This window comes from Perna viridis, chromosome 11, assembly GCF_037379345.1.
Source record: "Perna viridis isolate PV_CMFRI_1.1 ecotype Kerala chromosome 11, ASM3737934v1, whole genome shotgun sequence".
Taxonomy (NCBI): domain Eukaryota; kingdom Metazoa; phylum Mollusca; class Bivalvia; order Mytilida; family Mytilidae; genus Perna; species Perna viridis.
This window is the reverse complement of record NC_142455.1, coordinates 9577878-9605473: the sequence shown is the minus strand read 5'-3', so window position 1 is coordinate 9605473 and position 27596 is coordinate 9577878. Positions and strand designations below refer to the sequence as shown.

At 32.4% G+C, this 27596-nt stretch overlaps 1 protein-coding gene and 1 long non-coding RNA gene across 3 annotated transcripts; both read left to right on the top strand.

The window, feature by feature from the left end:
* The first annotated feature begins 1364 nt into the window (after positions 1–1364).
* LOC148602908 (uncharacterized) lies at positions 1365–23939 on the top strand. 2 transcript variants are annotated; one of them, XM_088552187.1, is made up of 7 exons: positions 1365–1440; positions 4405–4512; positions 17861–17915; positions 18264–18398; positions 19704–19838; positions 20906–21023; positions 21406–23939. In XM_088552187.1, the coding sequence occupies exons 1-7, from the start codon at positions 1414–1416 to the stop codon at positions 21794–21796; spliced, it is 969 nt and encodes a 322-aa protein (XP_088408313.1). In that variant the 5' UTR covers positions 1365–1413; the 3' UTR covers positions 21797–23939. The 2 variants fall into 2 exon arrangements, with proteins under 2 accessions (XP_088408313.1, XP_088408314.1); XM_088552188.1 differs by having other exon boundaries at positions 18273–18398; positions 21406–23938.
* On the top strand, positions 7939–16301 carry LOC148602909 (uncharacterized). The gene is made up of 2 exons (XR_015916457.1): positions 7939–9797; positions 11215–16301. It is a non-coding gene; the product is annotated as an uncharacterized LOC148602909 (long non-coding RNA).
* Positions 23940–27596: the final 3657 nt, after the last annotated feature.

Sequence of the window (27596 nt, the reverse complement as noted above, 5' to 3'; positions counted from 1 at the left end):
AAGATAGGGGTATATTTAAAAATCATTATGGAGATTAGGCTTCACATCACAAGAAGCAAAATGCACCTATAAAATGTACAGAAATGTTTTTCCTTTCAGAAACTGTTTACATTTTTTAAATAAGATGAGAACTTTTTTCACAGCACTATGAGGAACAGGGGTAATTTCTGCGTAGGACTATTTTTGCGTACGTTCCAAATGCTCATTGGTTGAATTGGTGGTCTGTAACCTACATCGCATCTACCCAAAAGAACTTGTGATGAAGGATACTACAGACACTGTGAAGTCAGCCTCATATCTTGACCTACACTTAGAAATCGATGGTAAAGAAAAACTATTGACCAAACTTTACGACAAACGTGATGACTTTTCATTCAGAATTGTCAACTTTCCTTTCATCTGTGGCAACATCCCTTCGGCTCCTGCGTATGGAGTGTTCATATCACAACTCATACGTTATGCCAGAGCTTGCCGAAACTACGCAGACATTTTGCATCGCGCTAGAACTCTAACAAACAAGCTTCAGGGTTATGTTGCTACAAGATTGAAGTCATCACTACAGAAGTTCTATGGTCGTCATCATGAACTCGTAGATTGTTATGGTGTATCCATCTGCACCACGAAAACTGATTTATTCAACGGGTCATAGTTTTCCTTTCCTCGTTTATCTACCCCGGACTTGACTTTTTATGAGCAACTCGGCGGGTGTTTCTAAAAAAGCAGAGGACGCTTACCCTATCGGTGCACCTGGTCCATGGTCCCAGTCAGAGTTGCTCATTTGCTTTTGTTACTTTGTATGTATGATTTTAGTTACTGTATGTTTTTGTTGTGTATGTCTGTTTTCCATGTTTGGTCTTTGTCCCTGGATTACATTCTTTTGATTACCGCTATAACCTTGGTTCCCTTGATTACTCTTAGAAAAGCTATGCTTTGATTATGATAAAAAAAATTTTTCTTCGTGTCGGGTTAGATGTAAAAGAGCCAGTGGAACTGCAGAGAAAAACACATTATCAAACTTTTCCCGAACTTTAGAAAGCGTGCCTATTCCATGAATTGTGTGTCAATCTTACATGGCTTAAATTGAGAATGAAAAAAACATGTTTTGTCGAAGTTACAAATCAATACTTTGATGATTTACAAACTTCGAAAATGTATTACGAATTGAGAAGTTGCAAATGAGGAATCTCAAAGTTAGAAAAGTTGTATTTTAAAGTTGAAAAAAAAACCAAATGGAAAGTTACACACTTACATGTTACTAATTGACAATTTACGATCTTCAAATTGACGATTCACAAATTAGTACAACTCTTAAGAATTTTGACCCCGTTGGCACTCCATATTTCCAGATAATCTATTTCGGTTAATGACAAGTGTTTTCCGGATAATCTATTTTTAAAGAATAAAAGTTGAATCATGGCTGTAGGTCCCAATTCTACGCAGGTAAGGTCTACTATGCTCATAATCAAACACTCGAATAATACTCATTTAAGAAAATGATTTACCGGAGTAATAACTGTGAGAAGCCACGCGTGCCGCTTTTGCCTCAAAACCCTTGTGCTCCTACCCGACTGTCGAATAATATTAAAACATCGCAAGAAAAAAACACATTAGATTAGTATTATGTTTGTATAATAATGATAAAGTACTAAAACATTCTTTAATAAGAAGTGCTTTATAATAGTAGGGATTAACTTTGTCACTTTTCCGTTTTGGGATATTAGGGACCAATAACCGGTTATCATAAAATTACGTAAAATATATTTAAAGAACTTCACAATTTCATTATTTATAGATTTAAATATTTTTAAATTTATTTTCGTATATATTGATAAATCGATCAGTGTTCTCAACAATGTAAATATTGTGCTTGGTTACAGCAATGCCATATATTTTTTATGTAGTTTTATGCAGCTACCGTGTTACACACCTTCGAGGTTGACACACTTTTTAAACGTATTTTTTGAATTTATGACTTCATAACCCTGCTCATAAACTTGAAGCAAAATTGTAATAAATTTTAAATAATCATGTATTGTGTGAATGTGTAGTTTTGCTAGTGGCGAAAGCGCTTATCCCGTTGTAAATAGTTAATCTTATCGGAAATAATGGAAGAACAAATTGGTATCAGCGAATTACGATTAGCGTCTATAGAATTAAAAATACTTTTAAATACCTCATGAATTCCAAGGTTCACCGCTATTGACGCTTTGATTTGATGGGTCATACAAGGGTTCCAAATCCCCGACTTGTTTATCTGCTAATAGTTCGATGAAAATGTATTTAAACAATGGAAATAGATATTTAAAATGGAATTTCAATTGGAACCATTACAATCATCTAATTGTAAAATCTAGCAGTCTCTGAGGACTTAATTTTCAAATATTTTTGATAACATACAACGCTTAAGGTGAGGTAAAAATGGGTAAATGCTCTGTCTAAAGTCTCATTGTAATGACGTAATTGACCCTTAAAAGTTGGTGATCATGCTGAATACACACTTTCATTGAATTCTGTATAGTAGTTTCTAAGGAGAAGATTTTTGAAAATATTAACATCAAAAACAGCAAATAAGTCCAATTGGTCAAAGTAAAACATGTCCATTATTTCATTTATATGCCAAGGTTGCGTTGTGATTTTTCTGTGTATTTGTCTAAGCTGTAAACTATTATTTAGCAATTAATATTTATTATAATATAAAATCTTGAATTATAATAAAAAATGTTGCATTTGAAAAAAAAAGATTGCATATTAATGAAAACATCTTGCGTATTGATAAGAAGATATTTAATAAAAATGACAAGTGATTGATTATGCAACACATCAGTTGCCTTTTTTTTAATGCTAACTGACAACGGTGTGTGTTGGTATTTTAAAATCATAGCACACGATTACAAATATTAGTTTTTTTTCATATGGATGTCAATTAATCATCCAAATAGCGGAGGGACCAGTTTCGACATTTAACACGTACACATTGATCTATGCTGTAGCCCTGACACGGCTAGGGCAGTCAATCCTGCAGTTACCCGGTAAACTAACAAACTAGCATGACATAGAAATTCTTAAGATATTTAAAAACAAATGGTTCTAGACTTATTAAAAAACGACTTTTATAACCTTGAGGATATCGAAAAAAAAATGTTGCACCATAAAAACATTAAAAGTTAAAAATTGGCTCTATATACTTATACGAAGCCCTATTAATCAGTCATTAAACACATCATCTTTTTCACCCATATTTTCTTTCAAGTGATATTAAAAGAAACTAATATGATACTGTAACAACTTTAGACTATAATGATAGGACAAAATGGTATTCTTTGTTTGTTATTTGTCGAAACTTTTGCTATCCGTTCTGGTGTAAATGCGTTCACATTGGCGAATTTGCAACCGTGTGTAAATTTACATATATGTTAATAAATTTGCATATGGGCAATTGTGGTTATGAAAAACAAACATGCTTTTTACTGAAGCCCGGTCCGGTCTCGTAACCGTTCTTGCACATGTGTAAATTTGAACACGAGCTGAAGCCCCGTTCTCGTTGTATATATGTAAATTTCACGGTTGCAAATACATCAATATAAAAGCATTTGCTTACGTGTGAATGAATATCAGACTTATTAAGTACATGTACATGTAAAATAATCTGTTTTTGGTCGTGGAGATGGACATTGTGAACACACATTCGTTGAATGAAATATTCAAATTCAAAACAATGTATTATGGCACTTTTTTTTTAAAGTTGCATAAGTGGTAAATGCCTCACACTTTGCAAGTTGCAATAGTGATTGAACGTATTTCTTGGGACAACGGGACGAGTTTACCTAGTTAATTTGATGTCGATAGCAACTGATAATACCAGGATCAATTTCAGATAACTACTAAAAGTATTGTAATATTGGAAGCTGCTACTCTTTTGTTTCTGTATTGCACTAGATTACTAGTACTAATTGCTACAAGCATAGCAAACCGGGAGGCTTGCTGACATCGGATATGCTTTTATCATGTCGGGACCATTAAACTGGCTTCCAACTTTTCTGGTTTGGCCTTAATATAGCCATTTGTTTCATGGACTTTCCTTCTTTTAACTTTCCCTGTTGACTGTTGCTTATAATTTATATGTTCGGTAATTTGGTAATTACATTTGGTTAATTACATTGTATTCCTTGAAAGATTCAAATTGAACCCATATTGTAATCTAAATAATTCATTGAGACTCTAGTTAGTAAGTGGTTTACTAAGGTTACGTCTATTAATTGACCCCCGGCCATAGCGAGACGTAAAAATAGCAAAAATTGTTAACATGTTAGCAAATGGTTAACCAAATGTTCAACCAGATTATCCGTGAAATATTTTTCAAATACTGCGTATGGAATATACAGTTTTAGTTTTTTTATTTTTCAGACTGTTGATAATCAACCGAAAAAAGTTATGCTGTTTGTGGAAGGTGATGTAAAAAGAGAATCTGTGGATGAATCAAACACAGTTGCTGGAATATGTAAATGGTGTAAGGTATGCTCAACGTACACTACGATTTGACAATCTTGTTAAAGTTATCTAAAAGGCAATCGTATTACTAGTTTAGTGTTAAAAACTAAAGTAGGTATATTCACAACAAAGAAGAATCAGCTTAACAACACGTACTACGTGTTGAGAAAATTTTGTTCAGTCGGAGCGATAAACTTAGTTTCCATTTTTATTTTCTTCAGAATCTGACAGTGTCTGATTCGTATCGATTAAGTTTGTTGTCGCGCATGAACGGAAGTGGTGCAGTGAAAAATAAGCGTGTATGCTTTGTTCTGTTAGAAATTAAAATTATCTTTTTAGTTCATTTGGCTTAAATGACCATGTAAGCTTTTGTCATTACTTTCCATCCATCGTCGTCGTTCATCTTCCGTCTTTAACTTTTCTTTAAAAAGTCTTCTTCTATGAAACCACTCTGTGAATTTCTACCAAACTTGGTTGCGAGCATCTTTAGGATATCTACTTTAAAATTATATTAATTATATAGATCAAGCAAAAAGCATAACTGTCGTTGATTTTTAGCTCACCTGTGAGCTATTGCCATCACATGCTGTTATTATTTTCAAAAAATAATCTCCTCAGAAACTACCGTACAGAATTGAATGAAAGTTGGTATTTTTGTTTAAAAGGTATCCTAAACAATTTGTCTGTTTGGATTTTTGATTTGTTAAAAACAAACATTGCTGCTGTTACTAAAAATAGAACATGGGGGTCAGAGAATATGTTTTTGTATATATATCTCCAAAACGGTTAGGTTAAGCCAATAAATTTCTGTTGCTGAAACGATCCTAATTATAAGGCTTATAAAAGTCTCCCAGGTATAAACGTTGTCAGACGACTCCATGTGATGTGAAAAATGACTTGTCTTTATATATAGTTTTCAGCCAATATCTTGAAAACTTTGATAGATAGAATGAAACTTTCAATTGCTGAAAAGATCCTTATTATAAGGCCTACAAAAGTCTCAAGGGATCAATATTGTTAAATGACTCCATGTAAGAGTTATTGCTCTTGAAAGGCAATTTTTATCCACAATCATGAAAACTATAATAAAGAGAATGAAACTTTCAATTGATGAAATGATCTTCATAGTCCAAAGTCTTTATGAAGTCAAAATTGTCGGACAACTCCTTGTTAGAGTTATTGACCTTAAAAGACAAAAAATTAACCAGGTTAGCAATGCAGGCTCCTGGGAGCCTCTTGTGTTAGACCACAAGGGTCAAATCAACAATTTCTACCTATATCTCAAAAATCTATAAAAGATGAAAAAATACCTTTCAGTTGATGAAATGATCTATGATAAGGCCTACAAAAGTCTCCATCAGGTCAAAATTGTCTGACGACTCCTTGTGCCCCAGGAAAGGCGAAATATCACGGTTTTTTTGCAGTTTTCAGGAAAAGATTAATCTGCATTTTCTACAATTAATAGATTTTAACAGAACAGCCAGGATTTCTCAGTTCAGATGAGACCAAAGTTATATGTTGGCTGTATCAAAGAAAATGTAACTTTTTTTCAAGTAACAGCCATATTTAAGTTGAATACAAAACTTGGTATTCTCATGTTTTATGTCTGACATCAAAGTATATGCTCAGTAAGCTTAGAAAATGTACTCAGCAGCATCTTTCTTATACATGTACATGTATGTACAATTTCTTGTGTATGTACATGTAAATGTATTTTTATTTTACATACAATGTACCTTACAAATGACCTAAACGGATGTAATCATTACTGGAAAGTAGAACTGTATGAACAAAAAGAAAATCGCCAACATTTGTCCAAAATTCTGTAAACTTTTAAACTGAGTCGATACAAATGACATGTAAATGATGGTGTACAGCAATTTAAAAAAAACAGAACTTCTTTCGAAGACAGTAAGAGGTAAATAGAGATAGATTGGGTTCAAGTGTTTCCATGAGTAGTTTCACGTTCCAGTCTATGGTTGTGCAAACCTATATCTTGAAGTCGGTACAGTCAAGTAGTTTCTTTGCCTGTTAAGTGGTCTGTTTTGAACAGATGTTCATTCTGTAGTATTTCCATGTAAAATAAGTCCTCGATTGATAATTTTAAGGTACAAAACATATTCACAGAAATACACAGATAATGATTCAACAAACACTGCTTTGGCATAAGTTATGCATCTCCAGCTTAATTGCTTTTCAAGGCAAAATATTTATCAAGAAGTTGGATTTCGCCGGAAATGGCCTAATGGGACATAATTTTGGATAGCTTGGTCATTTTGTCCCATTAAAATGTTTGTGTGTGAGTGTGTTGTTTTTTTTTTCAAATTGTTTACCCTGTTTAAAGAGTCTGGTTTGTATTGGTTCGATTTATTTAATTAATCGTATTACAATGCAATAAAAACTCGAATTCATATAAAAGGATAACTTGCGGAAAATGAATTATCCACGTGCTTTGGCGAATTTGGAAGATTTTAAAATTTGGGCCGACTCATCCATCAAAGCATGGCCTTGACCTTGCACGAGAGCGTCATTGCAGTTTCCACTCAGATAAGTATTCCTATTTTATTTTTCATTGAATGTATTATAAACAAATGCTTTTATATGTTAGTTATTTTAATGTTTGTTTTCGTACGCATAAAATGACAACAACATAGCATGAGGAACGTGAACGCAGCATTGGCCCCCAAGGCTGTTGAGAGAAGATCTTGCTATAAACTGTACATGTTTTCACTTCTTTATGAAAGAAGAACTTATCATAGTTGAGACTATATCTCGCAGGTTATGCTATAATTTCGTACAGAAGCGTGCAAAACTGTTATTACTATGATGTACATGTATGTAACATTGATGCTTTTTTAATTCCGTAGATATTTTTTGTACGGAAAGTGAGACTCTGTGGCTCCTGCTTTCATTGATTAGATACTTATACTCATTACTGTCAAATCTCTATGAGCAATCATACATGTATGTAATGGATTGCTCATAATATACATGTACATGTATATGGATTATTGGTTAAATTGTCAAAAAGTTTGTTTGTGGGACAGGCCGATGGTAATCAATATAAATGTGTATGTATGAAGGGTTTTGATTAATGAAAGGCTCAAAATATTTACATGTACACATGTACACGAGCATGTACATTTTGTATGTTTACTGTGTTCTACTGAAGTGTTGGTGTACATGTACAAAGAAACACACATATTATAAGGTATGCCTTAAAAGTTTATATGTATAGCAATGAGCTTGTTCTTGTATGCATGGCCATTGTACATAAGAAATCTTGTGTTCATGATACTTGTGATGTGGTACTTTATCTCTCTGTAGGAGGAAAATTAAATAAAGCAGACTTAAACAGAACATCAACAGAATCTTAATGTTCATCTGTAATGACAATAAGTGGATATCAATGGAAATATTTTTTTGTGGATAAAGGCAAAAGGTGGTATAGCTTCTATCATAAATTTCTGACTATTATATAATGCTGTATCACAAGATTCCAGTACTCACCCTCACTGCACACCTGAAATGGTGTCTTAGTTTTGAGAGATAAAGTAGATATACGTGTGCATCAACATTTGAATTTTAAAACAGAGCTGTACCATGAGTACTGTAACAAAATAGCAATAATACTAATTTAAAATTATTAGTCCCCTACCGGCTTTAGCCAAAGGGGTCTTAAAATTTGCACTCCGGCAGTCTCTCTCTCTGTCTGTCAGTCTGGAAAAAAAATTGAAGTTTTCCACACTTTTTTTCTAAATGCTTGCAAATATTGAGCTGATTTTTGGTATGTGAGTCTACCTTGATGAGTTACAGGTAAAGTTCATAATTTGTTCCTGATGATTTTTCCAAACGTTCAAAATCCTTGTCATTTCCTCAGTTTATCATTTATACTTGATGATCCAAGGTGGTATTTTGGTCAGTGATATAAACAGCCTGTAGGGGACTATGTATTGTTTTGCTATACTCTCAGAATGCTTGTTGGCATACACATGTTTGCCTGAATATGTATACATGAACTTGTAGTATGCTATTAGTGTAGAATTAACTTAAATTTTAATTAGGGCTCCGGCACTAAAAATGGTAGTCACCCTAAAGTGATCACTGTTTGTCCGTCCATTCATTAGAAATTGTGTCTGGGCAGTAACTTTTTTGTCTTTCGATGTTGGCTTTTGATATTTTGCATGTGGGTAGATGACCTAAAGATGATGTGTTGCATTCCATGGATACTGGTTTATGGTAAAATTCGTTTTTTCGTTGACAAACTCTTGTCAAAGCTGTAACTTTTGTCTTTTGATTTGGGCTTTTGATATCTGGCATGTAGATTGATCACCTAAATCAAATTCATGCATGTATACATGTATATGGCTTAATTCCCTTGGCGGGCTCACAAAGATGGATTCCATCTCAATGACTTCTAGTTCTAAATACAATGAAATATATATAAATGTGCATTTAGAAATACACATAATTTTATGAAATATGATGTGAGAATAAATAGAAACATTTTGGGACCTTGAAATTATTACGTAGATATCTCAAGGTTTTCATTTTGTCGTTTCTGTCTGTCAATCAGTTTTGTGACTAAGTACAAAATTTCAAGGATATTTAACTTCATACATGTGAATTCATGTGTCAAAAATGCTTTGTTAATCCATCAATCTAAGCGTGTGTCAAACATGTCGGTTACATCTATGTTTCACAATGCTGAGGTTGTAAATGTACATGTATATGTATCATGATGGGCTTTTAAAAAAAAAATTATTACTTATCTGATTGATTATTCATATACATGTACATATATGGTTATTTTTGTTGTTGAAAAACTCTAATTTATCATTGATGAGTAACGCATAATGTTTTCCAGTTATTGCACAAAAACTAAACAAAACACTTCCATATATTATAATGAAACTATGGGAAAGTTTGTATAGCTTACATGTAAGTGGCTAAGGTCCCTTTAATTTTTTTGATAAATTTATAACTTGCTTGCAATGATATTTGGTTAACGTACAAAATGTAGTAAACATGGTGTCAAGAGTTGAATGATAATTAAAAAAAATTGTATAGCCATGAGTTAACTTCAATTTATGTTTTTTTCAGCAAATGTACAATTTATACCGGTGGAATAACAGGGCATAGGTGGCCCCTGCCAAAATGTTTTCCGGAGGTTCTAAAACACTTTGAAGGAATTTCAAACATTTTACAGTGCCTTAGATACATGCAGAATTCATCAATATATGCTCGTTTTCAGCAATCCATGATCCCATCACTTACTTACGTGTAGTTAATATGGCATGATTTGATAGGTGAGTGATTCAGGCTCTGAGAGCCTCTTTTTATTGATTCCTTTTCAAAATTTGGTGAATGACAGTAGTAGCTAATTTAATAGCTTGGTGGGATTGATTTAAACCTATATTAGTCATGGGGAGATAATGTTTCTGAAAGGGAACTAAATGGAAAATTCAGTTGATTTTAAAGTGTTGACTGGTCCGCGCCTTTGTGATTTTATTTTTTTTTCCTTCAAATTTTGGTGAATGGTTATTAATAGCTATAAAGACATGAACATACACTTACCCATTGTGAAGGGGACGAGTTTTTAGATATAATGGATAGGGATTGAAATATTCTGAAGTTCAGATGTTAGGGTGTATGGTGTAGTGATATAGTGAACATACATACTTATTAAAGTATGGTCCTTGAATTTATATTCAATTATTTGTGGAATGAAGGCTTTCAGGTGACTCTATATTTCTAATTTAATCCTTTATATTATACAATCCCTGAAACCTCAATATTTTTGCCTGAAAATGCCTTTTCCCCTTTTTTAACCATAACAATTCCATTATATTTCTTGAAAATTCATTTATTTTCTTGCTTGTTTATCTCCCCCCAACCCCTTCTCCAAAAAAATCGTTGTTCAGATTTGATGTAAAAGAGTGAAAAAAAGCTCTACAGTTCCTCTTTAAATACATGAATAAATGTACATGAAATTTCCTTAAAATAGCCTATTTATATGAAACTGTGCCTTTTAAAATGTCCCGTGTCTTGGTTAAAACAAATTGAAAGACCTGTAAATAGGTTGAAATTGCCTTTATGATCTCCATCAATGTATATATATATATAAATATAACGTCTCAGAATGTGACGACTCTATTCGCTACACTGCTCCATCGGATCAAATTGATACAGGAAAGATAACGCAAACTTATAGAAGAGTCTGAAAAATTCCCAACGATGTTATAACTCAAATTTGCGTTTGCGATTGCAATTTTTTGTCGTTCCCTCTGCGGGACTCGAACTCGTACCGCTGTGACACTATGGCAACACCGCCTGCACAAAGTCACTCGGCTAGCTAGGCTTGCTATATATATATATATGTAAAATCTTTCAGAAATTAACAGCACGGTGGCTCTATAATGTAGAAATAAAGTGATTATTTTTAATAAAATTTCTTAAGTATCGGAATATCAACCATTAAATAATTTGCTCCAAAACATGTACATTTTGTACATGTACTTTTGTACACATACTGCTGAAGCAGTTCATCAGATCTAATGAAATATGGTATTAAAGCAGTAAGGGTGTGATATGTACCAAGTGGTTCAACGTCCGTCTTTTTTAGGTATTTACTGAAACTAAATTTATTTTATTTGTAGTTAATCTGTCTACTGTCATTGAAGATTTGGGGAATACATGAACTTAACTTTTCTATTTTTTTTTCAGGTTTGGAATTGAAAAGGGAATTTCGATATACATGCAGGGTGGATTCATGAGAAAAGGAAAGAGAGAGAGACAAATTATTCAGCTTTTACTACAACAGACACATTCTGTAGCAATGTTACACATCAACAGTCTTAAATCCTGTAATCTGATTATGATACAGAAATAAAGTGAAAAGAAAAAGGGGAACAGTAATTATGAGGAATAATATCACAGAAGAAGTTTGTAATGGGAAGAAAATAAATTTTGATTTCATGTGAAACCTTGCAGGCTGAAGTTGATTAAAATCATTTGTGTAAAAATATCCATGATGTACACAGTTTTTATACAACTGCAAAAAAATTGTGGTTATTTATTAGTACGGCACTGAGTTGTTGTCCGTAGACACTTGGTTGTTTGTGATAAATTTAGTTGTGACAATATTGCTATGAAATTTTGATATGATTTTACTAAACACTAAAGGAAGATTTCGCCCCTACCATTTTAGAATAAGGGACCAAAAGGGTAAAAATAGGTGTTTAATTAAAACCTGTGTAGAATGTTTGTGTTTTGTCTGATATTGACCATTCCTTTTTAGCTCACCTGGCCATAGGCCAGGTGAGCTATTGCCATCACTAGGCGCCAAAAGTCTTCTCTGAAACTAATGAGGGTATTATATGAAACTTTGCACAGATGTTCCTGATGGTATCTTACACAAATGTTTTGTTAAGATTTTTTATCCGTCCACTAAGATGGTCGTCATTACTAAAAAATAGAACACAGGGGTCAGACAGTAGTTTTCGCATATATCTCCAAACTGTTAGGTTTAGTCAAATTCTGACATAGTAAAAGTGTTCAGCATGATGAGATCAAATTTTGATTTTAATCTGTTAAGCCATGTTGGAGTTTCACTTTGCTCTTTTTCAACATTTTTTGCTATTTTTAATTTTATTTCTTTCAAAAATCTTCTTCTATGACACTACATTAAAGTAATGTACTAGTCCAATTGGAACCAAACTTGGTATGAATATTCCTTGTGGTATCCTGCATAGAGCTGATGTGTGGATATTTGATCCATCAAACAACATGGCTGTTGTTACTAAAATAGAACATAGGAGTCAGACAGTAGTTTTTGCACATCATATCTCCAAAACCATTTGGTGTAGCCAAATTCTTTCAATTGCTGAAACGATCCTTATAAGGCCTACACAAGTCTCCTGGGATCTAAGTTGTCAGGCGACTACTTGTAAGAGTTATTGCCCTTGAAAGATAAAAAAAAGGACTTTCATTTTACAGTTTTCAGTCAATATCTTAAAAACTATAATAGATAAAAAGGAACTTTTAACTACTGAAATGATCAGTATGATAAGAGTACCAAAGTTGTCTTGAGTCAAAATTGTTGGACAACTTCTTGTTAAATTTATTGCCATTGGAAGACAAAATTTAACCAGGTGAGCGATTCAGGCTCCTGGGTGCCTCTTGTTTATTTTGTTCTTAAATTTAATTCTAGTGTACAAATGTATCAAGATGATTTGATGCATTATGGACTGTTTTCGAGTCTAAAGGGCTCAATGAGGCCACACAAAAAATAATCAACTTTTTTTATTTTTAGCTTGATTTCAAATTTATTTATTTTTATTAGATTATAAATGAAAATCCCCACCTGTATTATACTGCAAACGGCTTTTTCAGTTACAAGTGGTCATAGGAGTCTAACCACAAAAATCTACTTTTTTTATTTTTGGTCCGATTTCAATTTTTATTTATTGGATTTCTTATGAGAATTCCTACCTGTGTTTTTCAATCCAATCAGTTTACAGATACTCAATCTTTTATCGTTTTAGAGTCGTTAGGGGTCAAAGAGACTACACCCAAAAAGATCTACTTTCTTTTTAAATTTCGGTCTGATTTTGAAATGTTTTTCTCTCAATTTCAGTTTTTGTGCAATATAGTGTCCAAACCAATTGCTGTGTCCATAATGAATTGTTAGTCCCTATGCTTAAGTATGTCAAAAACTAATATTGTGCCCACACTTCCCTCAACTGATCAGGGTTCTTTCACTGCGGTCGTATCATGCTGCGCTATGCTAAGCTTTCTATTCTAATACTGACACCGGATACTTTGAACGTGGGAGGTAAACTGGTACTTTTTTTTAAAACGTACATAGTATATCTTTATTATAATGCCTGTGTATCTTTAAGCACCATTACCTTTATTTTTATTTTCTGTTAGGGCTTACAGATGTTATCTTTAATGAATTATTCAACATTAACATGTATTTGACAATGACTTGTACAGTTTTGGAACTTTACAAAGATTACTTGTGAATAAAATATTTATATGCCATCCATGTACTGTACATGTATAATTTTAATTAAACAAATTACTACATTGTATTAATTTTCATATGAAAAAATATACTGTTTGTAAATAATATGTTGACTTTTTTGACATTTAAAAAAAAATATTTGGCATGCATTCCTGGCAAGTATTCAGTGTAACATTTTCAAACATTTTTATGGACGGTTATAGAGTAAACACCGAATAATAACATAATAAACATAGAGAAATCTACATGTAATTTTTTACTTATAAGTCAGTTTAAATTATTTGTGTAAATCAATACAGGTATGAGGAGTGCACTGCTTTATCGTTTCTATTCTAAGATGTTTTTCTCCCATTATACGGATGGTTTATGCATGTAAAACTTCCGTTTTATGGGTGAATTGTACGGACCTAAAATGCCAGTGGTCCTAAACATCCGTAAACTATCCGTTTTGTATGGAGGGTTTACGAACGTTTTACATCCGTTATACGTCCGTCCGTCAAATTTGACAGTTCTAACATCGTTGGGAATTTTTCAGACCCTTCTATAAGTTTACGTTATCTTCCCTGTATCAATGTGATCCGATGGAGCAGTGTAGCGAATAGAGTCGTCACATTCTGAGACGTTTGTATGATATTGATTTGTTGTGACATGCATCATTAATTTGATCCTCTATCCTGCATAATAACACCTAGATGAACTGTCCCGTACTACCATACATCGTATACTAAGTTACAGCCCTAGATTAATCCTACGAGGAGGAATGACCCGGCCAGCGAAAGCTATATTTTTATATAGCCCAGCTGGTCGAGTGGTCTAGGGCGCTGGACTTGGTGCAGGTGGTGTTGCCAGAGATGTCACAGCGGTACGAGTTCGAGTCCCGCGGAGGTAACGACTAAAAATTTGCATCGCAAATTTGACAGTTCTAACATCGTTGGGAATGTTTCAGACCCTTATATATATATATATATATATATATATATATGGGGTAAACCCCATTTAATAGGGTATGGGGCATTCATCCATGGAGAAAGGAAGATTGGGAATCGGTATTGATTAGGTTTAAATTTATGATACCCCAGTTATTTACACTTGTATTAATCAAATAACAAGCATTGAATTTAGCAACATTCATTATCCTTGATTTTTGAAGATTGGGCAATTTTGAAAATGCATCGGAGATGATACATGGGGAATGGAGCACGGCAATTCGGGCAATGGTGGTTAGGGACTAGAAATATTGGGTCATTTAAACTGACCACTTGCTATTGTAAGAGTTGATGAATGGGTAACCACTCACCAATGAAAATTTACCTGGACAGGTGTTAGGCAACCAATACTCCCAATGTTTCACAGGAATTTTTTTCAGCTGATGAGTATTACTCACTATGTGTTTTTTACATATTTGATATTTTTGTTTTTGTTTAGTTACTGCATTTAGCAGTTGACAGAAACATATTCAATGTCTTTTTTGTACTTGCTAACATCGGATAAGTACTATTGTGGAAAACTATCGGTTGTAAATATTGTTTATATTTTTCCAAGAAAAAAAGCTATAAACCCACGTGTCACCAAGTGGGTAGCAAATATAAAATGACAAGTTAAAGTAAAACAATAACTTTCTCATAACACTGCAATTAAATGAACAATAACTTTGAAATTACAGTGTAATGCTAATTTATTATTTTTCATTTAATACTGGTTTTTATATGCATTGAAATATACTCCTTTAAAGTATCTACTTAAACTATAGTTCGGATTCTTATAAATTTCTTGCACACGTTTCCGTATAAAATGTACATGTACAAAATGTACATATGGACTAGTTCTGATGAAATTTAATGCATTTAAGCCATAAGTATAATTCCAATAAAATCATTTTTCACATGAAACACTCAAATCAGAGTTGTAAATCATAGCACTTATTCCAGAACAACAATTATAATGAAAATAAAACTAAGAAACATTCTCCATATAATTCAAGTTACATATATATCATTGCACATAATCCCAACCTGTACATCCATTGAAAAAAAAATCACTTAATCCAAATCTTTAAACCACGATATCCCAAACTACATAATATGGTAATGAAAATCATTGCACTTTTAAAATGCACTAAATCCGAAACTATTACATTTGAATTGAAATCATTACACTTTAATAATCCACAAAAATTTCAAGAAAAACAGCATTTAAATCCAAATCTATAAATTTAATTAACTGTAATTAATCCGCAAAAGTTTCAATGTAAGGAACAATTAATCCAAATCTTAAATTTTATTGAAAATCATTGCACTTTTAATCCCAAATTATGATGTCAATCGAACTGAATGCACTAAATCCCAAATTATTCCACAAATGAAACTTATTATTAACATTATATTTAATCCCAAACTATGAAAACCAGTGCAATTAACCCGTAACATAATAATTCTAATTCTAATGGAATCTTTCACAATTTATAAAGTACTTAATTCACTTTTAAGCCTACTGGTTCGGATTTAAATAATCAGGAGCTGACTAGATTCATAGGTGAGTAGTCTTCATCTCTTTAAATAGCAACTGGTCATGTTAAATAGCATTCCAATAGCTTTGTCAATCCTTTGTAATATTCAGCAGACTGATAATAAAAGAGTGTCATGGTTGTAAGAAAGTCGCTGTAGATATATTTGACCTTTTTGGATGAATCATATCTCAATAAATTCTTAATCAAAATTCTAAGGTGGGTCCATGTTTAATCATTCAAGATTGCTTACACCATTATCTTTGACAAGTGCAATAACTCCGAATTTGGATGTATTTCCTTTTCACCTTTTAAACGAGGCTATTGTTCACGTATTCATTATTTTTATTTAAATTACGTTTTTAGTTAAGTGTGGTTGTTTGATTTAGTTTACTTGCCAGCAAGGAAATGCACCATAAAATTATGAACATATGACGTTTATTCAATTTTACCGTTTTTTCTCCTTTATGTTACTTTCAATACACAAAGCTAGGTACAAACTACATGGGAATTTTAATCTGTGGAAAAAACGCAAATATTTGCCAGTGTTGATTATTTTTCCGTTGTTGCTGATATGGCTTCGAAAAGGAGGATTCTTGTTTCTCAAGTAAAAGTATAAAATAAAATAATACTAATTTTGCATTCGTAATAAGATTGCAATAATTATATAAGGCCAGGAAAATAGTGTCACCAATATTTTGTAATTTTCGTCAAACTTTTTTTTACATTATGTCAATTTAACCTTTAATCGCTTCACTATACATAAATTTCTTCACCGATATCTGTTATATTAAAGTTTCAAAATCATACTCTTTATCAATATATCAAAACACACAAACCATTCGGCTAACTGAGTATACTCTTCTTAAACAATTTGTTTCAGCCATAATTACTTGAAGTTGAACCTGTAATATATTTATTATATTACTGACCGTCCAACGGGACAGAGTAGTCACTGTTACCTCTTGCATTGCTGGTGGTATAACAAACTGAATGTCTATAAACAAATGATATTTTGCTCTAATCCGCCTTTCCATCGGTTATTGTGTTATTACAGTCATTGGTATCGCTTGCCCATATACATATAATAAGAAATGATTTACTAGTGACTATTGTTTAGTAAGTATCGGAACATTACACTACGAAATATAAGATATATCATCTAACTTTTTTTTAAAATGCGTTCAGATTCATCAGATGCCCTAAAGTCGGCAACTGATAATCAACTGCGCGAATATTTGACATGTTTTAAAATAAAACCATTTAGAAAAGATATTATCGAAAAAGTAATTCATTTGCATTCGTCTGTTAGTTTGTTTTATTAATATGTTTTTAAATGCAAGATCGAACACTCTAATACCTAATGTACTGAAACAGTAAGAATTTGGGTTTGTGTCAATTAGATACATTCCATCTTTTCAAGAATCACTAGCAGTGCTAAGGGTCCTAAAGTTAGGCATTATTCTAGTTATTATCTGAAAATTGTTTTTTTGATTGACGTTAAAACATTGCCTATAACGTCACAATTTCACGGCATTCCAGTAAAGCAAAATTCATGTAGAAATAAAAGTTAAAGATTTTCCCCAAAAAAAATCAGAAAATGGTTACCTCAATTCATTTGTTCAAAGTGGTACCTTTTTTTCCACAATCTAGAAATGTTAATTTATTGCCGATAATTCCGTTAAATGGCATCCCTTAACTGAAAACGTCTCTTAATCGCCGACGGTTATTTGCAAAATATGTTCATACAATTGATATTACCAATTTAATAGATGATATGAAGATTATTTGGTAACAAAACCACAAATACGAAATAGGTCAACTGGATTCTTTTACAGGATACAGAACCAGTTTTTCTGAATACTTGCAGAATATGTTGTGGAATCTCTGAAGGTAATAATGACAGAATGAACTTTAGTAAAAAACTGATATTTTGAATTCAGAGCTATATCTCACTAAAATATGAAAACAATATGTTTTATAAAGTTGATAAGGTATCTTGTATACTTTATGATATATCTTATATACTTTACGAGATGTCTTATAAAATTTATGAGATGTCTTGTATGTTTTAAAGGATATCCTGTAAACTGTACATTATATAAGATATCTTTTTTTAAATTATCTTACAAATAATATAAAATATCTACAAATTAAAATGTGGTCACAAACGAAATTTTTGCCACGATTAATTTGCGACCATCCTAACCTTAAAATACAATACTCTTTAATTAAATTAAGTTTTTTCAGATACAATGCTTCAAGATGTTCCAAATGTTCTTTTCAAGAAATGGGCATATTTACTGGAGAACGGCAAAAAATGGGAATTAGTTATTGATGCATTGTTATGGACTAGGAGGCAATGCAAACTGTTTGGTATGCTTTTTTAATCAGCATCTGAAGCGGACAAGATAAATTGTCAAGTAAAAACTTACGCTGATATTGAGACATTTTAATAGGTTTACTATTTACTATTGTTGATATTCAAAATTATAGATTCAATAAATCATTGATATCAACTTGATAACATAAACTGTAAAAGTATATGTTTGGGTATAAATGCTGACACCTAACCATCTATTTCCAAGTCCTTAATATTTTGAGAAAAAAAATACTACTATTTCTTTAAACAACAGTCTTGTGTATTTGGAAATACATGATTTAACTTTTTTTGCATTCATGCTCTAAAAGTATATGGAATCTAAGATTGTTTGAGGATATCTGGACCTTGTATTTAATTAAATATATACAAACAAAACCTTTAGTGTTTATACGACCGCAAATATTTTTTGGTCGTATAATGGTTGTCGTCGTCGTCGTCGTTGGGGTCAGTTGACTTAAGTTAGATAACGGATATCATTTCTTATAAAATTCTGTATTGAGAATTGTAACAGGGTAGTCTTATATTAAACTGTTTTGGAGTTAAAGGTATACAAAAGTGGAGAACTCTAAAAAAAAATCGACATTTTAAAGTTTGGACCGATTTTGATATCTAAGTGGATTCTCTTAAAAATCTCTGCCTGAGTTTTTCAATGAGAATTCGGATTTCTCTTAAAGTTTTCGATTTATAAGAGGTCAAAAGGGAATCACATCCTACAAAATCGACTGTTTTATTTTTGGTCCTATTTGTTTTTAAATTAAATTTCAAATTCTGTGCTATGTTGTGTCCAAAATAGTTGTTGTGTCCATAATGAACTTTTGAACTATATTCTTAAGTGTGTCAAAAACTTGAATTGAGTCAACACTTGCCCCAACTGCTCAGGGTTCAACCAATGCGTACATATCATGCGAAGCTGTTATTTAATTTTTGGTCTATTTGAATTCCTTATAAAATTTCTGCATTCGTTTGTCAGTCAGATTTTAGGTATCTCTTACGGGTTTGCAGTTATACGGAGTCAAAGGAGCCACACTAAAAAGTTTACTTTTTTATTTTTGGTCCGATTTAAAAAAAAAATCATGTGAATTTCAATTATTCAAACCAGTTTTGTCCCCATAATGAATGGTAAGTTCCGATGCTTAAGTGAGCGTGTAAACATTTTATATTTGGTTCACATTCTTTCCAAATGAACAGAGTTCAACGGTTGTGGACGTATCATGCTGCGCTCTTTATTTCATTTCATCGAAAATATCAGCTATTGTCATTTTTTCTTCTATATATGAAACAAACTATTACTGTTTCAGAAAGCAGCAATAATCCAAGTTTGGACATCCTTGATCTGCTAAGTATTGAATATGAATTTAGAGTACGAGACCTGATGGATGTCCTAAGGACTGCACAGTTACACAGTATTTTATGGGAAGTTAAAAACTCTCTAGGTACACAAATGAAAGTTTCCTAAAATGTTTATTTGAATAGTTGAAATAGTTTAAAATTAGTCTAATTCGGTTGCCTAATTATGTTACTAAATTAAATTGTTCTTGTTAGCTTCAAGGGAAGATCAGTTATTTGACCATTTGGAACAAAATATTACTACTATATTTAATGTTATATATAGACTATATATTATTATATATCTAAGAACCCTTCGTTTCACAAATTTCACATATTCGAAAAATGAGCTATCAACTTAATGCCAAAACCTACATATTCATAATAAAACAAGTAGCAATGCCATCGTATAGTACATACATCCATTCCTCATCTGGTCGTAGACTGAAACTCTTGATCAAATGATGTTTTTTTTTTCACAATTGACATGTATGAGTCTGTTGTTATACATGTTTTAGACCGAGAAAATTATTCTTTGTGAGCTCCATATATGACAACAAATATATAACATATGTAGAAATTCCCGACGGGTGAAGTTAAACGGAACAGCCGTTATTTTGACTACGCCTAGAGAATTTTTTCCACAAAAATTACCATATTTGTCATATTAGAAAAGAAATAATTCTTTCCGGGGGTAGATTTGTAATAACTTTAACATGGGTTTGGCTCTCGCTTGGTGTTAAATAGTCGAATATAAATACCGTACCCATGTTAAAATGAGTACAAATCTACCCCGCCCACGAATTATTTCTTAAACAATCATGCCTTCCACGTCTGTGATTTAACTTTAGTTTGTATTCCAAAGGTATCGCGTTTTTTAGAAGTGGAAATATACAATAAAATGATCGGAACAAAATGATAATATTACTACAGAAATCTGACGATTATTAAACGAAAATGTAGTTAAGTACTCAAGAAAAATAAGTAAAACTAGAAAAAAAGCTGTAAATGAAAAGCACAGGCATTGATAAGTGTTGAACTCATTTGATTATATTTTTCTTGGATTATATCTTAATATACTTATGCATAATATAAGATAATGTCCTTTCCTTCACACTTTGCTCAATACAGATCCTTATTTACTATACTTCATTCTTTTAAATCATAATTTCAGAAACTCAATTCATATCAGGGTTCAGAAGCGACCATCAAACAGAAAGTTTGACTGCTTATGAGAACATGAAGAAAGACAAAGGAACATGCGAATGCGAAATGATGTTTGATGAGCCTCGGTAAGGTAGATTCAGTACCAATTTTGGTTTAAGTTAATTTGGTGGTTTGCATTGATTTTTATATGTGTTCTTAATATTCCTGTGATCTGTGTTTTACATTTGTGAAAGGTGTAGAAGCAAGACTGACGAATTGTACAAAAGATAAAATAATTAACGGTTAAAGTAATGAATCTTTGTTTTTAAAACTACCATCTTTTGTAGTATTTCATTCTTTTACTCATTTATCTGAGTGACTTTTTGAATATTCCATTGAGATTTTGATTTGTATAATTTAAAGATTCGGCTAGGATCATTTCATGTTATATTTTGATATCAAAGTATAATAAAAAAAAATACACATACACACAATTAATATATTTACGCATACACATCATAATTACAGTAAGATTACGTCAACAGCCGTTCCAGTGGTCCCGTCAGTAATACCATTTCCTTCTAAGCAATCCGATGAGACAAGTAGTTCTGAGGTAAGCACACCACAGGGACAACATAATGTGTCCGCTAGTGAACCGTTTGAAAATAATACAGACCAAGATGCCGGAGCTTTGGAGATAGATTTACAGAAGCAGATAAATCCGGAAAGTTTTAGAGACATACAAAATAGTTTTCCTGACAATAGTGCATCAGGAGAAACTATTAATAGATCTACAGCAGGAAACACTAATGATGTAGATAATACTCATCAACAAACATCAATGAATTGCAACCAACTAGCAACTCAAGAAAGGAGTTGGTCACTATCAATATTTTCAATTTTAGGGTTGCAAAAATGAAATTTGCATATTTTTTTCTGGCTAGCTACCGCTGTATTGGATACAATGAAACTTTTACACATTATTTATCGCATGGTACCATTATACGTCTCTTGTTTTGTTTTTCCATCTGAATGACCTTTTGAGTTTCCTGCATGTATTCTTGCGAGGAAGTAGGGGTATCACTAAGTAAGCATTATCTTCATTACAAGTGCTCAGAAGAGAACATTATCTTTGTTAGAAATAATTTCACTAGTATATGCTAAGGAAACTTGTGTATATTGATAGATTTGTTTTCGTCTATTTTTAAAATGCTGCATAAGCTCTGTATTTGTGACTGACATGTTTGTATCGTTTTAACATTGCTCACTGTTTTTCTTGTTTAGATGAGCATTTTTATTTCTTGTGCTACCCGTTTTTTAGCGTACCAAAGGTAAATAAAAAAATTCTCGAAAAATTCCCATTTTACAATGTTGCTACTCGATTTGATTTATATAATAAAAAAAAACACACTTTATGCTTTTATCGTGGAAATACTTCTTTTCAAGAGGAACAGTATTAGAAATAACCAATTGACAACGTTTCTAAATATATCTTTATTATTGTTATTATAGGGTTTATTTTATATTGTTTTATCCTTCAAATTTTAATTATTCGGAATTAGTTGTCGCAGATTGAGATGTTACAAACGTAACGAAATAGTCATAAAAGTACTTAAATTACTCCAATCTACACCCTGGTCTTTGTATGGATGTTTTTAGTAAAGAACATTCGATTCAGTAAACCAAATTGTTTTGTTGCATAAACTTAAAATGCTTGGTGTTTGTGAAAAAGGTTTGAAATGATTTATTGCATACTTGTCTTACAGAGAGTTATGTGTTTCGATGTAATGGTATTTAATCAAGAAGTATTACTATACTAGGTGTTCCTCAAGGATCTATCCTTGATCCTTGTTTTTTTTTAATTATTTGTCAATGACTATCCAGATTGTTTAGTTCATTCACATGCATTATTTATGCTGATGATACTTCACAAGCAGTTGCTGATAAAAGTGTAAATGTAACTGAGAAAAATATAGTATATAACAAATTTACAATGATGATTAAGAAAACTCAGTGCTACTTATTGGCACTAAGCAGAAAAAAATAAACGCAAAAAATATGTTCTTACATAAATGATATTGTCCTAGAAACTGTGGAAATTTTAAACATTTAAGGAGGTAGACCAGGGTAAGGGACACAACTCTTACAAATAATTGAAACGTTTGTGTACACAATTTTACATCAATCTTATGTGGGCATCTAAGTAACTTGGGATTTATTTTATTCTTCTTCAAATGAAAACTAACTAATATCGTAATACAAAGTAACAAAGGCAAATGAGCAACTCGGACTCCACTAAAACCTGGGAGCATGGACCAGGTGCACCGGTAGGGTAGCGTCCTCTGCTTTTCTAGAAACACCCACCGAGTTGCTCATAAAAAGTCAAGTCCTTGGTAGACGAAAGAGGAAAGGAAAACTGACCCGTTGAACAAATCATAAAAAAACATATCTAGAATGTTTGTTTTAAAAATGTTACTGCTAATCTCCTGTAATTACGTGACCAGAAGGACCATATTTGTATAGAGATTTTTTGCAAGAGCAGTCTTTTTTTAGTTTGAAGTTATAACAAGTAAAACATAATACTTGAATAATACATAAATTTTCAATACACTATGTCCAGATAAAACGTGCCCAATACTTAGAATTGTCTCGACCCGGTCAATATTTTCCAGATTTCAGTTATCAATCGGTCATTATTTGTAAGTATTTTGTATATTGCGTTTGTCTTCTAGTCGGTCAGTTTGTGTTTAGGAATTTTTATGCAAATCTTATTGTGATTTTATTAGAAACGTCAAAGTTCTAAGTGTCTTTAAATGATTAGTGTATATTATCCTGCATGATTTTGTTTTAGATTTTGTTCACTTTTGAAGTTGGTCATTAATTTTCGAGTTTTTTTTTATTTTCGAAAGTTGAAAGGCTACCAAAGCCGGTCTTATCATTTCATTTATGTTTTTAGCCCGAATTGGCTCATGAATCCTGGCGTATTTTAATCTTATGCTGGTCAAAGGAAAAAAAGCAATCAAATTTGGCGTTAAAATACAATGCATAAAAGTTGATGAATGCAAATAAGCAGCAACCAATACATTTGCAATTACTGCTGACAACAACTAGTTTACATTTATAACTATCATAACGCTCATCATTTGTCCTCGATGAACTATATTATGGTTTATAGCCCAAATATATGAATGAAATCATGGATGAAAATGGTGATAAATGTATTTTTAGTACAGCTGGTACAGATTTATGTTAGAATTAGGCAGTAGGGGATATATCTATATAGTTGCAGAACTTTTATCCCGTGTTATATTAGCACTAAATATATGAATTGCTATCATATAAATTGCAAATTTCGATACCGTATACGTGCTTTAAGGAGTAACCTCTAATAAGCAGCATTCAAATAAAATATACAGGAAGGTCTTTATCCAGTCTTGACGAAGTACTCTACCCAAACCAAACTATATAATTGAATAAGCTCATTCGAAACGGACATATTTATGATATTGTTGCCAAATCGTTAAGGGTAGCACTTTTTTGTGTCCTGATTGTATGACTTATGATAAACTGTAAATCTCGCAGCATAGGAAAAATTGGGATTGATTATTCATATGATATGGACATAATTTTTGTATGTTTAAACGAGCCTGGAACTGGCATGTCAGTTAACTGCTAGTAGTCCTTTGTTTGTACATTTCGATAATTTTTATTCGGTTTCTTTATTTCCGTTGTACTAAGAGACTCTGACTTTTTTAACTGATTTTAATGTGTGTTTCATTATGTATTATTATTATTTTTTTATAGTGGCCAGATTTGAAAGGAGAGGGTTGAAGTCACGTCAAAGTACTTTAACCCCGCCGCATTTTTTGCGCCTGTTCCAAGTCAGGAGATTCTGGCCTCGGTATGACTTGATTTGTTTTCACCCTCAGTTTATTTTTTAGTTACTTGAGTATATAGGGTCAACTCCTTCGCTGTACCTGAACATAATGATGTTTTGGGGCCAGCGGCAGTCTGCCCTATGGAGTGATCGTTTCTCAGTCGTTCATTGAAGATCAAAGGGTGGCCTTTGGCTAATTTTTTTATCTCGCGGTGAGGGGGTTGTTGTCTCTTTGACATACTTTGAAACCTTACTCTCGTCATATTATTGAAAAGGTGCTTAGAATGTATTTTTTTGCTACAAAGTGTCAAACATTGCTTATTATGAATCTTCTTTACTTTTTTATCTATCTGATTCGTCTATGAATCTGTTGCTAATGCTTCATGCTTTGGCCAAAGAAAATAATAGTCTTTTTTCGTACAATCAGCAAGTAGGTATTTAGGTAGGGAAGTTATTGTTGTTCAAAAACGTATTATATTGAGTCAATGGGAAAACAATCTTGACTTTAACGGTGATTGAACAAAAAATGTCTATAAAATGTTAAGGGTAGATAGGATAGACGGAAACAGACATAATACTATATTTGGCCTTTGATAATCTTAACGCATTTATTACAAGCAAAAATTCCTGCAAAAATATATACTTAAATAATATCAAATCACAAAAATCAGTGTCTAGCCGAACCGAAAGAAGTTTTATGGCATCGTTAGAAAGAACTGAACTATTAGAATGTTGCCTGCAACGGAAAAGAATGGTCAGCTGTTGATTGTATTTGTAGTGACAAATATAATTGCAAGATAAAACCTTAGAAGTACTGATTGCATGATTCAAGTCTGACAGCAAGTTACGTACTTAGGTACTCTTTTGGAATCTTTTAATTCAGTGCAACTGAAATGCGAAAACAAACTATACTACATACTACTATTTTAATAGTTTCGAATCTTCTTCATAAAAATCTATTACATGACCTTGATAATTCGTTTTGTTTCCAAATATTCCAATGGAATAAGCCTTTCTGACTTTATCAAAGAGTAATCAATGGAACCAAGGTTATAGCGGTAATCAAAAAAATGTAATCCAGGGACAAAAACCAGACATGGAAAACAGACATACACAACGAAGAACATAAAGTAACTAAAATCATACATACAAAGTAACAAAGGTAAATGAGCAACTCGGACTCCACTAAAAACTGAGAGCATGGACCAGGTGCACCGGTAGGGTAAGCGTCCTCTGCTTTTCTAGAAACACCCGCCGAGTTGCTCATAAAAAGTCAAGTCCGGGGTAGACAAACGAGGAAAGATTTGTATGAGAACTAACGTGGCAAGAACGGTATGAGTATAACCACTGCGTAAGACAATGCATGGATTGACCGTGATATTGTTACCCGAAACAGCGTTGTTTCAAATGAAAAACTTAATGAACAAAATGATTTTTTTTGGTTATGTATATAAGAACTAAGCCAACAGACAAGTCATTACCTGTCATCAAGCGAATGATACTTACCATATCTATACAAAAGACCTCACTAACTTTTTAGTCCCTTACAGGTAACATATTCAAATAAAAAATGAATAATTTATAGAATCAGCTCATTGATATTCTCCAAAGAATACAAGGAATAGATACTTTTTTTCAAAAAAACAGGCAATTTAATTTATTTATACCATAATCTTAATGTTCATATCCCCTTGGTAAACTAACACCATCAAGTCTTGGCACTGTTAGTATTCCAATGGCTGCACCAACTAGAATACGGCTGATACAACCAATAAACCAATGATTGCTCGGAAGAAAAACAAGAAGTAGCTCACCACACTGGATGAATGTGGGAAATACGGAAATCATTGTACATTACAACGCATACAATGACGTTTGAGATACTGTTTTTATTCACTTAACTTTGGTAGTTGACTGGATAATTTAGGAGATTTATACATCTATCAGACAATTACTTTATCTATTGTCAAGTAAACTACCAAAGACATTTCATTTCAGGTAATGGTCTTTCGATTGAAAGAGAACCAGATCTATTATATGCAGTAAACGACTTCATCTCAGTAAAATATTCATACATAATCGTTTGGAGAGAGACTGAGTAGTTATTTCTATTTCACAATTAGTTATAAGCAAAATAAATTTAAAATGAATGTTTAAGGAAAATACCTTGATGTACACAAACATAATTAATCGCCTACAGTTTGTATCATACAAGCGTTATATATGCTTGCATCATCAATTTGCAAGCATATTCGTTAAACTATGCCCAGAAGGTAGCTAAATTTTAAGACAAGTCAACAGTGGGGAAATGAAATTGTAATATCTTATATATTTTTGGCCGATAACATTCTTCAAGGTCACGGAAATGGGTAATCATGCGGGAATTTCCCCCGTTTTTGCTAATGAGCACGCGCTGCGTATGCAAAAAATTGATACAACAGTTGTTGACATAAAAAAAACTTCACCGATAGTATTTGGGAAGTCCAATGTAGCACCTATCTCATATTAATTTGATGGGATAATCATAAATAACATATGGAAACCAGTTAGGGTTCTTAAGAAAAAAATATGTTTGCCAGTACTTCAGAAACATTTAAAATATAAACAATAACCATACAAACCTATTTTTTAGAGCAAGACAGTTTTTATCATGACTATCGCCCAGCTCTGTATTTGATGTTTCACGGTGAACAAACCGAGTGATTACATACTATCCTTCTAACAAGTGGAATCAACACCTTGCTATAAATAATGGCCTGTAAAATGGATTGATTGATTGATTGTTGGGGTTTAACGCCCGAGCAGCAATATTTCAGCTATATTCAGGCTGAAATAATGATGA